The sequence below is a fragment of the Psittacula echo genome (genome assembly GCF_963264785.1).
Source record: "Psittacula echo genome assembly, chromosome: 1".
Taxonomy (NCBI): Eukaryota; Metazoa; Chordata; class Aves; order Psittaciformes; family Psittacidae; genus Psittacula; species Psittacula echo.
This window is the reverse complement of record NC_137735.1, coordinates 101,950,587-101,966,459: the sequence shown is the minus strand read 5'-3', so window position 1 is coordinate 101,966,459 and position 15,873 is coordinate 101,950,587. Positions and strand designations below refer to the sequence as shown.

Genomic DNA, 15,873 nt, shown 5'->3' with positions numbered 1-15,873 from the left:
GTGCAACCCTCCTACAGTACAGCAGTAAAGTGACAAGCCACTAGGGCAGCTCTAATTTATATGATATGTTAGGAGATCTGGGCTGCAATCTCCATTCGGCCCATCACTCAGCTAGAGTTAAGGGTGAAATAGAGAAAAATGTAAAAGTGGCCAGCAGCAGCTGCCTTTCCTCACAAATGTGATTTACACTTTGATAATGTGGTTTTTGTTCTCCTACGTGTTACCAACCTTTATTTTTAGTTGATGTTTCACCTTTTATTGGTGGCATCACTTGGTTGTTCTGCCATTTAATGAAGCAAAACTCCAGATGTCTAAGCACTGTTGAGCATATTGCCTTGCTGATCTAGAAGACCAGGCACTTCAGTGCAGTCAGCAACGGTGCATCTGGCACAAAGCTAAATATTCTTACAGTGTGATCACATATATTGCCACTGTTTTGGAAGGAGTAGAATGAAACTAAAAAAGGTGCTGAAACCTGCTTTTGATCCTGTCCTAAATGACTCATTATGACACTGAAGGTACAGCAACTTCTGCATTTTAGCGACTGATATGATAAACATAGCTTGTTGTTCAGGTATATAATCTGGTGGTGTAGTTATTTATAACTGAGGATTAACCTGAATTTAGGAAAAGCACCCTGTTCCAGGCAACTCTTCAATGAATGTCTAAGAGGAAGTCAATGAATGAGGCATATGCATGATGTAAACCTGCTTTGCACAGGATGGGCATGAGCATATTTAAGCATTTAAAATGGCCCAATAGGAAATCAACTGATGTTTCTGCAATAACTAGATCTGATTTACTAAAAGTGAGAGATAGAGAAAGGTGGCTTGAAGTTTCTATTCTTTAAAGAAGGGTTTAAAGAAACATTTAATTACGTTTGAGCTACAGTGCAAATGAGAAGGCAGCTTTTTTCCACCTATCCTCCTTCATTCAAACCCTTTAGTAGAAAAGGTCAATGACATTCTGACCTATGCTTAATTATAACACAATTTTCATAATCAGAACTTAGTCTGGACTAAAAAGCATACACTTAAGGCATGACTGGGGAAGGAATTTGGATATAATTCAATTTTCTCTTTATTTCTAGGATTTTCAATTACTTGATTGGTAGAACTAAGCATCTAGTCAGCCTTGTGTGGACTGGACAAATCTTTTCAGAGCTGAAAACTGTGTAGTCAATCAGGGTAATGTGTCTACAGTGATAGCAAACATATTTTATAATGAAATAAAAGCTTTTCTTTCCATCTCAGACAAGACTCCAGCATACTGTACAGCTACAATACAGCTAGAAGACACAACAGGCATAACTCAGCAGAAAGGAATGACTGTGTCAAGAGAGTAAAGGGAACACTGTTCTACAGGCATCTGCTCTTACAACATTTCTTCACAAATTTCTTACTTAATTATTTATTCCTACATAGTTTTACTGTTTCATAGGAATGACAGTTTGGTAAAGCTTGAGAACAGACAACTCACTCAATGGTTTCGGCCAGGCTCCCTAGCATTTTGAGAAAAAGGACAAATTTGACTGCAAAGTTGTCCAAGGCACAAAAAGAGACAAAATAATTGTATTTATTTTTATCTAGAAAGCCTTCTCGCTTGGCTTTCTGCTCAGAGTAAAACCAAGAAGACACCATGACACTTCTAATGGAGTCATACCAAAGAGAAAAGTAAAAAAGGAAGCCTTCAGTTTGGAACACAAAGGAAATTACCCACTGACTGGTCTCCTTGTTCTAAGTGGGTCAGAACACATCAGTATTTTCTAAATTTCTCTTATCTCCCAGCAGGAGAAGCATGTTGAAGTAAAAATAATGATTCAATGTTTGTCAAGTACCAGTAACTTCAAAAGTTATAATCTAGAATCGCAGGTTAGCTGCATGGTGGTAAGCAAGATGATTTCCTGCATGCAACAGCACTTTACAGATAGAAACAATCTACTTATTACTCCATTCATTATCGTGCCCTCCAAGTCCAGCACACCAGCAGCTGTGCAGCTGCACAAAATTGCTTTCATCTCCTCATGGTTCAGCACTATAGGCTGGACTGGAATGGTTTTCAGCAGCTGCTTAGCCCATCATGTTTGAGTAGCCCCACTGGGCTGGTTGAGATCCACACCAGTGTATGTGCCCAGTAAATCTGTCCACAGTTCCCTCTGAATACCCTATTTGTGGTTGCGTCCCAGTGTCCCTGCAGCAACGGGTTGGGAGAACTTACTCAGCTATGTGGGTGCATCCTGCAGGACCATAAAGGGAGGAGGAAATCATTAGGAAGCCCATTGCAAAGCAGCATGCTCTGGCTGATTACTAGCCCATTCACAGACCATGGAGCAGGAGAAAGAGAGATTCTGTGTGTGACTGGGAAGTGTTTTTATTATTATACCAGGGTTTTAAGCAGTCTAATTTTTCAGCTGTGGATTAGGTTTCTACACAGGAGTGCTTGGCCCAAATTGAAAATCCATGTACCTTACAGCAGCCCAGACACACAGCAGAAGATACAGAGCCCTTCATTTCCAGGTCACTGGCTTATATCAGTTTTTCCTCAGCTGTGACCAAAAGGCGCTAATGTAAAATAAACCCACAACCCTAATGTTAGTGACAGAAATTGCACAACAATTTACTCCAGCTTGTGCAGTTTATCTGGCAAGATCAGTCAAGGGAGCCAAGCACCCAAGCCAGCTGTCCATACCAAATTAGTTATAACTCTGTGAGACAGATATTATCTATCTTCTTTGGAAATCTTATTTTCAACTCAGGGCACAGAATTTATATTCATATTAATAAAAACCCTCCTGTTTGTTTCACATATGGACAATTTGTTCTTTAATCTCCATTACATGGTTACAGCTGGGAAATTTATATAGCTAGGCAGTAAAAAATTTTTCTCCTCCTGCAAGATGTTTGAAATTTTGGAGAAAGACCATGCTGTCATACCCTCTTTTGGCATCGCAGACTGTTTACGCTATTAAACCAAACCAGCCCCAGTGTGTGCTATGGCCCTGAGGCCACGGGACATGACATGGCTCACCTGGCAGAGGCCCAAGCTCTGCTAACATGCCAACAGTGACACAGCAGGGTCAATGCACGAGCTTTGTGCCTTGGCTCCCTTGAACTCACCCGCCTCTGTGTAAGCCTAGGACCTAATGTAAAACACCAGTTTTTTCCTGCCTGCCTGACAGCTTTCCTGACAATGGCTGGTTGCTGGAAGATGCTCTTTTCTCTCAGATCCTCCTGTCATTCTCAGTAATTTCCAAAATGATGCAGTGTAATGATTTAACATCCTCCTGGGTTGTATGGTGCCTGTTAGTTGCTCTCAGGCCTGGCTTTTATGATGCTGAGGTGCATAAGGCTTTGTCCTGGGCCAGGAAATGAAGAGTCAGTGTTTGATACCCTTTCAACTTTCCATTTTGAAACAGGAGGAGTCCATCAAATCTCAGAAAACAATAAAGAATAAAAAATGAGAAAATACCAATTTTAAGGGAACACAATGTATCATTCTGATAATATTGAAACATTATAGTTTTGGTCTTATGTTTGCAATGCAATTTCTTCTACATGCTAACTAAATTTTGAAATGAAGGGTATTTCTGGGCTGAAAGAATGGAACTTTTCATTTTAAAACTGTCAAAATCAGACTTTTCAATATTTTAAAACTTATTCTTTTTTTAGACATTACATTCACCAGAAACTACTCCTTTACTGTCAGAAATTCAGTGAATCACTACTTTTGAATGGCAGCAAAGGAAGAGAAGTTTTTCTGAAAAATGCCCTGCCAGGTCTAATAAACAATTTTTCAGTCACTCTTGTCTTTGTCTTAAGTTCTGATGAATGCTACAATGGCTCCATCTCAAAGCAGCTGCATTAGAACTTATGTCATTTATGAGATTTTTCACTTTTTTTCTTCAAATGAGGCCACTGGAAGCTTCCTGAATCTTTTGGTACAATGCTACTGAAAGTCATATGCAAATAAAATAAATACAGGAAGTACTCACATTAGCCAGTTTCCTGGATCCACTTAATAGCTGCTTCAGATAGAGATTCAAATCCTTCACTCTTTCATGTTCAAGATCTGTAAAAGGTAAATGCCACGAGTAGGGAAACCTGCAAAAGAAGAATATTTGTAAGTATAACTCTTGTACTGTATTTGCTGTTGATATTTTCAGCTCTACTTAATAAAGTAATTTAACAATTTCTAAGAGATTTTGCAGGTAGGGCAGGAGACATGTACAGTGTCCAGAGGACTGTTTACCCTCTGACTTGGTTCTTCCAATAATTTGCTGATATTCTGTTTCATACTGTAACACTTTTTTCTGTCTAAATCATTAATTAAAAAAAATAAAGATTCAAAACCCCAAAAAGGCACTTATTTGTGTTTCATGGCATTTAATATCTCTAAATAATTGGCCTTTTATGATCCCAGGAAACCACTACCCTCCCCATTTTTTGCACCGTGAACAGCACAAGAGATCTCTAATCTCGGCCCAGGACTCATGCTATGCAAACCCTCACCATAGAATATTGAATACCAAAGCCTTACAGTAATAATGTGACATTTTATGAATATGTCATTGCTTGCTTTTTTACCTCAGCTATTTAGAGTATGGATAAGTTTTTCAGAGCAGGTGCCTGATCCTATATATAATTTCAGAAGGCAGTATAATAAAAACAATACATGAAAACAAATGATTTTCACAAAATCAAAATCAATCCCAACAAAAGCAATAACTATAATAATAATAATAATAATGTTGTTGCTGAATTCTATTCAGATTAATTTCATTTCAGTTTAGTAAATAAACCACATAACCATAGAATGGCCTTACGTCAGTTCTCAAAGGCTTTGGTGATTGACAATGCCAAAACCTCACTTTTTTTTTTTTTTTTTTCACTTGAATCATATTTTTTCATTGTACTTGCTGCTTGCTTCCATACACAACCATAGAAATCATAAAGTGATTAGGGTTGGAAAGGACCTTAAGATCATCTACTTCCAACCTCCCTGCCATGGGCAGGGACACCTCACAGTAGACAATGTCACCTAAGGCTCTGTTCAAACTGGACTTGAACACTGCCAAGGAAGGAGCACTCACAACTTCCCTGAGCAACCCATTCCAGTGCCTCACCACCCTCACAGTAAAGAAATTCCTCCTTATATCTAACCTAAACTTACCCTGTTTAAATTTAAACCCATTACCCCTTGTCCTATCACTACATGAAGAGTCCTAATGAAGAGTCCCTCCCCAGCATCCTTCTAGGCCCCCTTCAGATACTGGAAGGCTGCTATGAGGTCTCCATGCAGCCTTCTCTTCTCCACACTGAACAGCCCCAACTTTCTCAGCCTGTCTCCATGCAGGAGGTGCTCCAGTCCCCTGATCATCCTCGTGGCCCTCCTCTGGACTTGTTCCAACAGTTCCATGTCCTTTTACTGTTAAGGACACCAGAACTGTGCACAGTACTCCAAAGTGGGGTCTCCTGAGAGCAGAGGGGCAGGATCACCTCCTTCAGCCTGCTGGTCACACTCCTCTTGATGCAGACCAGGATACTCTTGGTTTCTGGGCTGCAAGCACACACTGAACCCGGCTCATGTTCATTTTCTCATTGATCAACACCCCCAAGTCCTTCTCTGCAGGGCTGCTCTGAATCTCTTCTCTGCCCAACCTGTAGCTGTGCCTGGGATTGCTCCGACCCAGGTGGAGGACCTTGCATTTGGCATGGTTAAACTTCATAAGGTAGGCATCAGCCCACCTTGCAAGTGTGTCGAGGTCCCTCTGGATGGCATCCCTTCCCCCTGGCGTATCAACCGAACCACACAGCTTGGTGTCATCAGCAAACTTGCTGAGGGCACACTCAATCCCACTGTCCATGTCGCTGACAAAGATGTTGAACAGGATTGGTCCCAACATTGACCCCTGAGGGACACCACTCGTTACTGTTTCACAACTGGACACTGAGCCATTGACCACAACTCTTTGCGTGCTGCCATCCAGCCAGTTCTTTATCCACCGAGTGGTCCACCCATCAAATTGATGTCTCTCCAATTTAGAGACAAGGATGTCATGTGGGACAGTGTCGAACGCTTTGCACAAGTCCAGATAGATGACATCAACTGCTCTGCCCCTGTCCATCAGTTCCGTAGCCCCATCATAGAAGGCCACCAAATTGGTCAGGCAGGATTTCCCCTTAGTGAAGCCATGCTGGCTGTCACCAACCACCTCCTTGTTTTTCATGTGCCTTAGCATGCCTTCCAGGAGAATCTGCTTCAAGATTTTTCCAGGCACAGAGGTGAGACTGTAGTTCCCTGGGTCTTCCATTTTCCCCTTCTTGAAAATGGGAGTTATCTTTCCTTTTTCCCAGTTGTTTTTAGAGTCAACACACATTAGATAAATCAAAAGGTTAGATTTTTAACAATACACATAATCAATGTATATTAACGTTGCCCTGAAAAGAAGTATTTCTCTCAGGTTGAAGGACCATTAGAAAAGTTATCTGTGCTAAATTGCATGTAATGGGTTTTGTGATATGGATTGGTTATACTGGGATTCATAACAGGGGAAGTTTAGATTGGATATAAGGAAGAATTTTCTTTACTGTAAAGGTGGTGAGGCACTGGGATGGGTTGCCCAGGGAGGTTGTGAATGCTCCATCCCTGGCGGTGTTTACGGCCAGGTTGGACAAAGCCTTGGGTGACATGGTTTAGTATGGAGTGTCCCTGCCCATGGCAGGAGGGTTGGAACTAGATGATCTTAAGGTCCTTTCCAATCCTAACTATTCTATGATTCTATGATTCTATGTCCTCTACTCTTGTGTAAAGTAGAAAGGTGGAAGTTTTGATCTAGGTGTATTTCATGTTACATCACTACTGTAAATAGTTAACCATGTCTTGTTTATAACCTTGTTTATCCACTTGATCTCGAGATCTCTGGAGGCTTCAGACAAATGACTGAAGAGCCTTGTAGCATGCAATATACTGAAAAGAGACACTTGGCCACTCTTTTGAAAGGCAGCTGTGTAATACTGTGCAGAAGAACTGCAATGTATTTTACAATTAAAAAAGCAAGGGGGCAGAATGATAGCAGCATGTTGTATGTATGTATGACCTCTCGATTATTTTTGCCTATAGCACTGAAAGATCAGGGCGGAGTTAGGCACTGTACAAATGAATATTAAGAGGCAATTCTTGCCTAACAAAATTACAGTGGTAAGACACGTAATGAGTTGGGGGAAGTGATATGACCCAGGACCATGGACCATGACATATATGAACTGCACAGATAAAAATAGAGCCCAGGTCATTTGGCATACATAGCCTGTGAATGTTCTGGGTTCCTCTGGGGCACAAAAAGGACCTCTTTAAGAGATGGGAGGATCTGTTTGGAAGCAGCTTAAAATTAATTAGGCTGTATAACACAAAGAGAGGACTCTGGCTGTAAAATGTAGGCCCTCAGAAGATGCAACCTTAGGACAGTGGCCAAACAGAGGACAGAGAAACTGCAGATTGACAGCGCCAATAACTCTGCTGCAGTGAAGGACAATATGAACCTTCTTTAAAAGGCCTTCATGCTTTTGCTGAATTATGCCTTTGGCTGAAACTGACTTTGCACTTGTGAACAGACTTGTGTCAGAAGAGGTTAACTTCCCAAGATGACTTTGAGCTTTGTATCTACCTTAAATAGATCAGAAAAGTATAAACTTGCACCATGCACAGTCATCCTGCATAGCGGATTCCATTTCCTACTTAGGAGCTTGAAGAACATCCTGTGTTCATCAAGCTAATAAGTAAATGATGTCACTTAAATGCTTAGTTGGGTGAAAAGATTTTTGGCTCTTAAAAACCAATAATTGAACACAATTAATACTCTGTCTTAAACAAATAAGAGAGAAGGTACTGAAGTGCAAGGGGCTGCTTGGGGCAACTGTGCTTTGGCTTATAAAAATGGGCTGAACATTTACACATCAATAGCAAAAGTTCAGACACTGAGAACTCTGAGCTTTTGACATCAGTTTCTTGAGATATAGCCAGCATTTAGTACTTGTATGAAGTAGACTTATATTGCATGATAATGAGATGCCTCCTGCTAATAAGACATGAAAAAATACAATTTCATGAATCAATACAAAGCAGTAACCAAATCATTACTTTTAGCAGTTCTAATTATTCTAGTAATATCAGACATTTTCCTTTTAAATCATACATCTTCAAACTGCTTTTGTGGTTACATTATGGAACAAGGCTTTTTCCTTTCTTTGAAGTATCTGGCATTGGCCAGAGCTGGAGCTTTGCAATACAGACCAATATTCTGATGTGGTATGGCAGTTTCAGTAATAACTTCCTATAAAGTAATAATTTCTTTATTATTACAATAAAACCTGGAATACATGAAAAGCCTCAAACTGAAAAAGTTCTGTTAGAAAACAAATAAAAACTTTAAAATTAAAGAACATACATATAAAGAAACATCATAAAATGAATTAATTTAACACAGTCTTGGGGAAACATCACACAGTGACAGGTTACTGCTGGGACTGAATTATGGCAATAAAGATCTGGAGCTCTTAGACACAGGTTTGGTATACTCAGATTAACCCTTTGTAAGTTCTGGAATTCTCTTTTGCAGTGAAAATGTTGTGAGGGATTTTATTAAAGGTAGGTTTATCTGAAAAATGGCTGGTACTAATTTTCAAATTCACTACAGGGTTTCTGAGGTTTATGTGTTTCTAAAAAGAAATATATTTTCCTTCAAAGGGCTTTCTCACCACAGGTAAAATGTCATAAATAGTTACTTGTTAAGCATTTTATTTTACAACTTAATAGCGTGCAAATATCTCCAAATCAAACCCATGATTCTAGCACTTCCAGTATTTAGTGAAATTACAATTCTCTCCAGCTGCTTCAAAACATTTCATGTGAGCCAGTCATAAGGAGTCAAACTGAAGACAATTAAAATCCCCCTCAGGCAGGAAAAAGATCCTCTAGAATTAACTAACCTGAAACCACTTATGTGGATGCCTCTTACAAGCTTGGGGGGATATAAAATTTGGATCTGAATTTTGTGGACTTTATTTTTTAAGTCAAAACCATATTGCTTGTGGCTATTTACTTCAGATCAAGCCTCTAAGCCCTTTCTATTTGTCAAGCCTATCACTTGAATCTCAGCTTGGTTCAAGTAAACCGCTTGTCCTCTTGGCCAGCTTTATGTTTTACTGTAGATTCAGCTTGAAGAGGGCCTTGTATCAGGTAAGACAGCATGACTGTTTAAGAGAGGACTACTTTGTTCTCAATGGTCCATGCAGTAAAATGTGTATGATATTTTTAGAACATATAACTCCACTTGTATTACCAAAGCCATGGACAGTCATTACATAAGGCAAAGCTGTTTTACGTAAGACAGAAATAAACTGTGGGACTGACTGTATCAGGAAACTGTGAAGAAATAAGTCTCAGATTATGAAAAGCAGGAATAGACATGCACATGGCTAAAATGCAACATTCAGAATTATTACAACTAATGATAGCATATTTTTCAAGACATATTAAACTGAATGATGCAAGGCACAAAGTATCTGGGTTTGGAGCCAGGATAGTATATAAGATTATTACATATTTCTCAGCTGGGGAGTATGCGCATCTTTTTGATCACGCCTGCCAGTGTCAGAGACTGGTTTGTTTCTGTTCCAACCCACTGCGAACATTCCTACATTGCTTTAATAAATGGATTTTGCTATGAGTTTTTATTGGCATCATGCAGAAATTAAAAACTATTAGAAGCCCTACTGGCCTTTAATGAAGTCAATACCACTTACTCTTTTATTTCAGGAATAGCTGTGTCAGGCGCAAGCTGTTCTCCCATTCTCATCCCATTAAAAAAAGAACAATAAAATATATAAAAGTTAGACTGTCACAATGGCCTATGATTCAGTTTCTTCTGGGGCTGAATAGAAGGCTTGATAGAATATGTCACATTGCCTTTGTGTTTCTAAAAATATGCCTGCTGTACATTTCTCACATTTTCATCTGTGCACAGAGAGAAGCACTAAATAGCAGAATAACATCCCCTAATATGCTGCCTTACTCTGGGAGGGCACACGATGGAAATTGCTTCTGGAGATGACTGTGAAGTTTGGAGAACTGGTCAAATGATTTTTCCACAAAAGTGACCACATTGCAGGTCTGTACCACCTGGACAAGGTATAGCTGTATTGGGGAAAAGGGAGAGACCGAAAAGAGAAATGATCAGAGAGGCACTTAAAAAAAAAATGTACATGAGAAAATACAAGGTGATTTTAACAAAGAAAAACCTTTCTTTAATATAGTGCCAAGTTCCAGAGAATTCAGTTTATAATTTATAGTCTTTGCTGCATAGAAAAAGAAACTTGCCTGGATAGCATACAGCTCAAACACTGAAAGATCACTGCAGTGTGTGAAAACTAATAGTGCACCATTAAAGCGTCGCATAACAGCCTCCTATTTCTATTAGGCTTCCTAATTTTGTGCCATGCTTTCCTTCTGGATGCTTTAATTAGCTCTTGATTTATTTTTCACTACAGGGCATGAACTGCTCTCCTTAATGGCTCCCTGCTAATAGCTAACTGCCTGGTGTTCTTTTTCTCCTGTAGATCATTGCTTATGGAACTGCTGTTCATCCTGTGATCCTTTTAACATGGCACAAGCACATCTTCTATAAAGGAGGAAGGGGAGTATATAAGCTCACAGAAGAGCCATTAAAGACCAAGGCAAACGAGGGCAAGCAAAGAACATAATACATACCGGGTCAGACTTTTTGTTGAACCCCAGAATGGTGGCTCTTGCAATTGACTTCTCTGCATTCAACATCATCCAGTCTTGGGGGACAGTCTCCGGAGCTGGAGGCTTTGCAGAGCCTGTCACTGACATCTGTACAAGTGTGTGGATGAAGTTATTGAGTTTAACAGGAAAGCACTCCAAACTTTCCTTTATTTTCCTGAAGGACAAACAAACAAAAGAGGTATCATTTATGGATATTTTATTTCCATTTCTTGATCCTTGGTTTCCTGGGATACAAGAACCAAAGAAAACTAAATTCTGAAACCTACCTCACACAAACATGTACCCCTGTACGTGCCAGTCATCACTATTTGCAGCAATACAGCATATGTAGCTTTTGAACTCAGCTGCTTAAAGGAGTTCTCTTGCCATAGCCTGTCTCATGGCTTATGTTGGGGTAGTTATTCTTCATGAGCTGGATACCGTCAGCCTTCTTTCGGACAACAGATGCAGACAGAACATTTCCATATGTGTTTGAGGAGTTCCAGGACAGAACGTGTGTTCACTTTGACAGGTAGGAGAGAGTTCTCTAGCACTAACCTCACATGGACTTACATGTGCCTATGCAAGGCTCGTGCATCCAATTTCTGATTTAGCTGTGCATGATGTGCTGCTAAATCCTCTACCCAGTTCTTAAATGCTCTATCCCTGTGGAGCTGCTTATGATGAAAAAAACAGAAGAGAAATATTCTCCTCCTATCTATCCCCCATCTCACCCCTGTGTAAGGGGTGCCAGAACACACTTCTCATTTCCTGGAGTTTTAAAATCCTTCATCAGAAAAGACACAATAGATAAAAAAATAACTAGATATACATGTAGATATGTACTGCAAATGTGTTTTAACATCAAAGTGAACTCGAGAAATAGCATTGGAAGATAATCACTGGTCTTTGAAGAGTAAGATGCAGCACTCATTAGAAAACACTTGCCCTCCTGAATTCAGTTGCTGGTTAAGATCTATTTAAACTGTGAGGCTAACTTTTTTTATGTTTCCCTGCTTATTTCTACAGCTCTTAGAAGATGTTCTGGATAGGTTTTGATGTTAAAGAACAACAGCCCACTAGTTTCAGGCCATATGGCAGCAAACCTTTACCAAATTGCTAGAGGTTTTTGTTTTTATTTTTTTCTCTTCCAGTTTTGGACTGTATCTAACTAGCTTGCAATGCTGACAATACCCTTAGCCACCTTCATCATCCCCTGTTCAAAGCTGAGCAAATGACTCACCTGTCATTTTAAATTAAATTCTTATTCATGGTTTTCTGTGAGTGGGTTGGATTGCTTACTGTAATCAATTGAAATCAACTCCATTCATCACATTAGCCTAATTTTCATGATCTCAGATGTTCTGGTTAAAGTCTGTAGCTTCATAGACGCAACTGCACCTAAAAGAACATCCTACCTGCAGATAGCTCCCCATTCTGCCTCCCTCCTCTCCCACCACTTGAGATCTCATTCAAAATGTGTGAATTTATCATACACCAATTAGGCATACCAAACGTAGGAAAGATGTATGTGTTTTTCTTAATGTAACAGGAGGAAAGGTATCTTTGAACTGATTCCGTTAATTATCTTAATTATTAATTACATTCTCCAGAAACACAAACACAGAGACTATTTAATAAATGACACAAATTAACACTCAAATGGAAAACAAGAAAATAAATCTCATTTCAAAATATTAGTACAGAAACAAGTCAGTGCTGACTAATTAGGTTGTATCTGTGGTGAACTTTCTCCTATGTATTTAATTTCATGCTTAGTTTAAACACTTCCTAAGTCACTAAGACATGATTTAGGCTATAGAATCTGCAACTCAGCTGCATTATAGCAAAGCAGGTAGGGAATTTGCAAAATTACTATAAGAGGCATGTTAACTTTGTAGCTAAATACAGTGCATTTTAATTTGCATAAAGCAGGCCACAGCTTATAAACTAGTATTAATTCAGACATCATCACTGTGCAGAGCAGCTGATATCAGAATACCACTATTTTTTCCATGGGTCCACTAAGCTTCTAAAATACTTTTAACACCCAGATTGCTAATGACATACTTTAAACCTAAACAGAGGCTTTTGTTGTCATTGTTGCAGACTTTCCCTGAGTTAATTTAATCATTACATTTAAAATAAAATAAAACCAGAAGTATATGTTGTTTTCTCCCTCTCTTGTTATTCTGTTTTCTCTGTATGTTGCCCTCTATGTTACAATAGAAAACATTAAGCAATCCTTACGTCATGTTATCAACAAAGAATTGAAAAGGCCTCTTTGCCATTCTGATGACATCTCAGAGCATGTCTTAACAGCGACATAGAACAACTCTATTATGGTTCTCTGCACTTACCTTCAAGGCAAACTGGCTTAAGGAAACCCTCTTTCCCACAGCCTCCAAGAAGCTGGTTGCTAACTATATGTCAACCAGTGGGGTACATCAACCCCATGTGTCTTCTCTTTTTTAGTTTTGCAGTTCATTTTTGGCATGGATTAGTTCACTGACTCAGTTTATCACATTGTGGTACCTGATTACCCTTTCTGCTAGCATTTTTAAAGTTCATCCTACGGATCAGTGGTGGAACTTTCTCCTTGAACTCTCCAAGATCCCAACACACCTTCTTTTCTCTACAGCCACATTAAGTTTAGCTATAGGAGAAGAAGTTGGTAAGGTCATGGGTATTTGTTGCTGAGATGCTCTTGCTCCCTAGGCCTTTACCATCCCAGTTTTTTAGTTATTTTAGAGCCTGCTAGCCCAAGCTGCTTAGAGATATTTTAGAGCTTAATGGTGGGAGACGGAAAAACTAAAGCAAGCTGTATGAAGGGCATCAAAAGCACAGCTTAATCAGAAGGACAGAAAACTGCCATTAACTAAAGTAACATTGATTGTGAACAATAACATTGCTAACACATGGTTTTCAGGCAGAAAAAGTATTTTTTTTTCACAAGACAGTATCTGTTTACCACATAGATTGGTTCCTGACCTATTTCTCAGAACAGTCAGTTAAATATCCAGATTATTGAAAAGTAATGACTTTCCACTTTCCATCTGCTGAAGTGACTTTGAATTTCAGATTTGCCTCACAGTCTTTCTACAGGACTGTCAAATTACAGCATCAGGTAAAATATGTATAGACTGGCAGGCTGGTTGTGTAAACAGAGATGTATTAAAGGATTGGCTAACATTTTCAAGAATGACTAGTGGTAGTTGGTGCCTTGCTTTTTAGGAATTAGACATTCTTATGGGACAGGTATCCAGAGGGCTGGTGCTTAGATCTTTCTGGACACACCAGCCTCTCTCCATAGCCTTTTAAGAACACATACACTCATTACTGACTAGTTATCCACATCTTAGTCTTGGTATACATGTAAGAATAAATATTCACCCCAAACTTCAGAATAATTTTCTTTATTGTTCTTGATGGCATCAGACTAACTCTGATCCCATGGGCTGAGTACATCAGGCACTCTCCTGCAGCACATCTTCCAGTCCAGTTTCCCTACCAGTGCTCCTATGTACCTCTCCCAGGACTGAAGACATTCCTTTCCCCTAAGCTGGTGGCATGTGGGATGCGTACAACAGTATGAATGCCTGAAACAACATAAATTCAAGGAGTATGTCTGCCTTCTGTTCCCTTGAGGCACATATACCAATATCTTTATAAATTACTTGAATGTGATTTAAAGAAATTTTAGTACTGCAGTTTTGCCTATGCCCTTTCAGAAGTCACTAGCTTTCACTGGTGTTTCAGCTGTTCCAGAGATTTCTTGCTGGAGTGGCTGCAGCCACCTGAGAAACAGATATTGGCTGATCAGTTTGAGAGTGGCATCATGTTTTGCAAGGAATTACTGTGAATTGTCCAGTTTTGCAACTGCGGGCATCTGTGATTTGCGCTGTGGATATGCCTGACCTGGGCAATGACAGGTACCTACCAAATAGTTCTGTTAATAAGTAGGTAAAAGCAGCAGCTGACCCACACAGCACTCCCCTCAATCAGGGTGCTGAAGATCATAGAATCATAGAATGGTTAGGGTTGGGAAGGACCTTAAGGTCATCTAGTTCCCACCCTTCTGCCATGGGCAGGGACACCTCCTAATATGCAATTGCGCTTCTCTAGTAATTGTCAGATCAACTGTGCATCTCTTATTCATAGGTTTCTATGAGTGGGTTAGACTGCATACTGCAATCAACTGAAATCAGCTCTATTCATTGCATTAGACTAACTTTAATCCCTTAAAAATAATTCTAAACATACATCCTTTTACAGGCATATTCAAAATGTCAGCCAGCATGACGCACCATGCGGACATTTGAAGACATCTGCAGAAAACAAAGAGGAAATTTATATCCAGAGGTAAGATGGGTTTCCAGTTTCTGGTGAAACTATGTTGTCAGGGGAAGAGGAAAGGAGGGAGGGGAAAGGATCAAACTGAGTTTCAAGGATCAAACTGAGTTCAGGGCAGATGCTGGAGAGACAACAATGTTTCATTTGGCACTAGGTGCACAGAACTGACAAGCAAACACAGAAACTCTTGTTTAACTCTCAATTGGTGCATTGTTTATCTATGATCTGAGGGTATGACCTTCCAGAAGGCTGTAAGCTGTGAGGCTTAACACTGCTGCTTGTCAGCTCATAACAGTGAACTGACCCTATGTGAGAAGAACACAGTACACAAATAAGACCACAGATTATTGAACATGTCTTAAATCAAGAATGAGAGTAAAGGAATTTGGTAAAACACAGAACACTCTACAATCCTGAAAGGGGCCAGTACGTTACAGTTTGAACTCCAGTAGCATTATTCTGTTGGCTGAAAAGGTGATGGCAAAGAACAAATTAATGCTGTTTTGCCTGGAATATTTGTGACATCGTTCATCATTTCATGTTATTTTTAAACAACAGTAGAGGCAATGTCAGTATTATTGCTCAAACCAAACTCAGACAATTGCTAAAGGCAACCTATTCCTACAGAAACACACAGAAATACTGTTCTTGTATTTCCACTAGCAGAAGATTGGGGTTTATAGCAGATATAGTGCATGACTGGATCTGAAAGATTACAATAACTACCTTGTGCTTAGG

At 39.5% G+C, this 15,873-nt stretch overlaps 1 protein-coding gene across 1 annotated transcript in view; it reads right to left on the bottom strand.

The window, feature by feature from the left end:
- The window catches only part of PIK3C2G (phosphatidylinositol-4-phosphate 3-kinase catalytic subunit type 2 gamma), a gene marked incomplete at both ends in the record, with an annotated part of 207,943 nt that overhangs the window by 36,493 nt on the left and 155,577 nt on the right, over positions 1-15,873 (bottom strand). Inside the window, 3 exons of the mRNA XM_080619939.1 lie at positions 3,992-4,100; positions 10,070-10,191; positions 10,765-10,957. Of these exons, the coding sequence (XP_080476065.1) occupies positions 3,992-4,100; positions 10,070-10,191; positions 10,765-10,957 (424 nt within the window). The remainder of the gene's footprint in view (positions 1-3,991; positions 4,101-10,069; positions 10,192-10,764; positions 10,958-15,873) is intronic.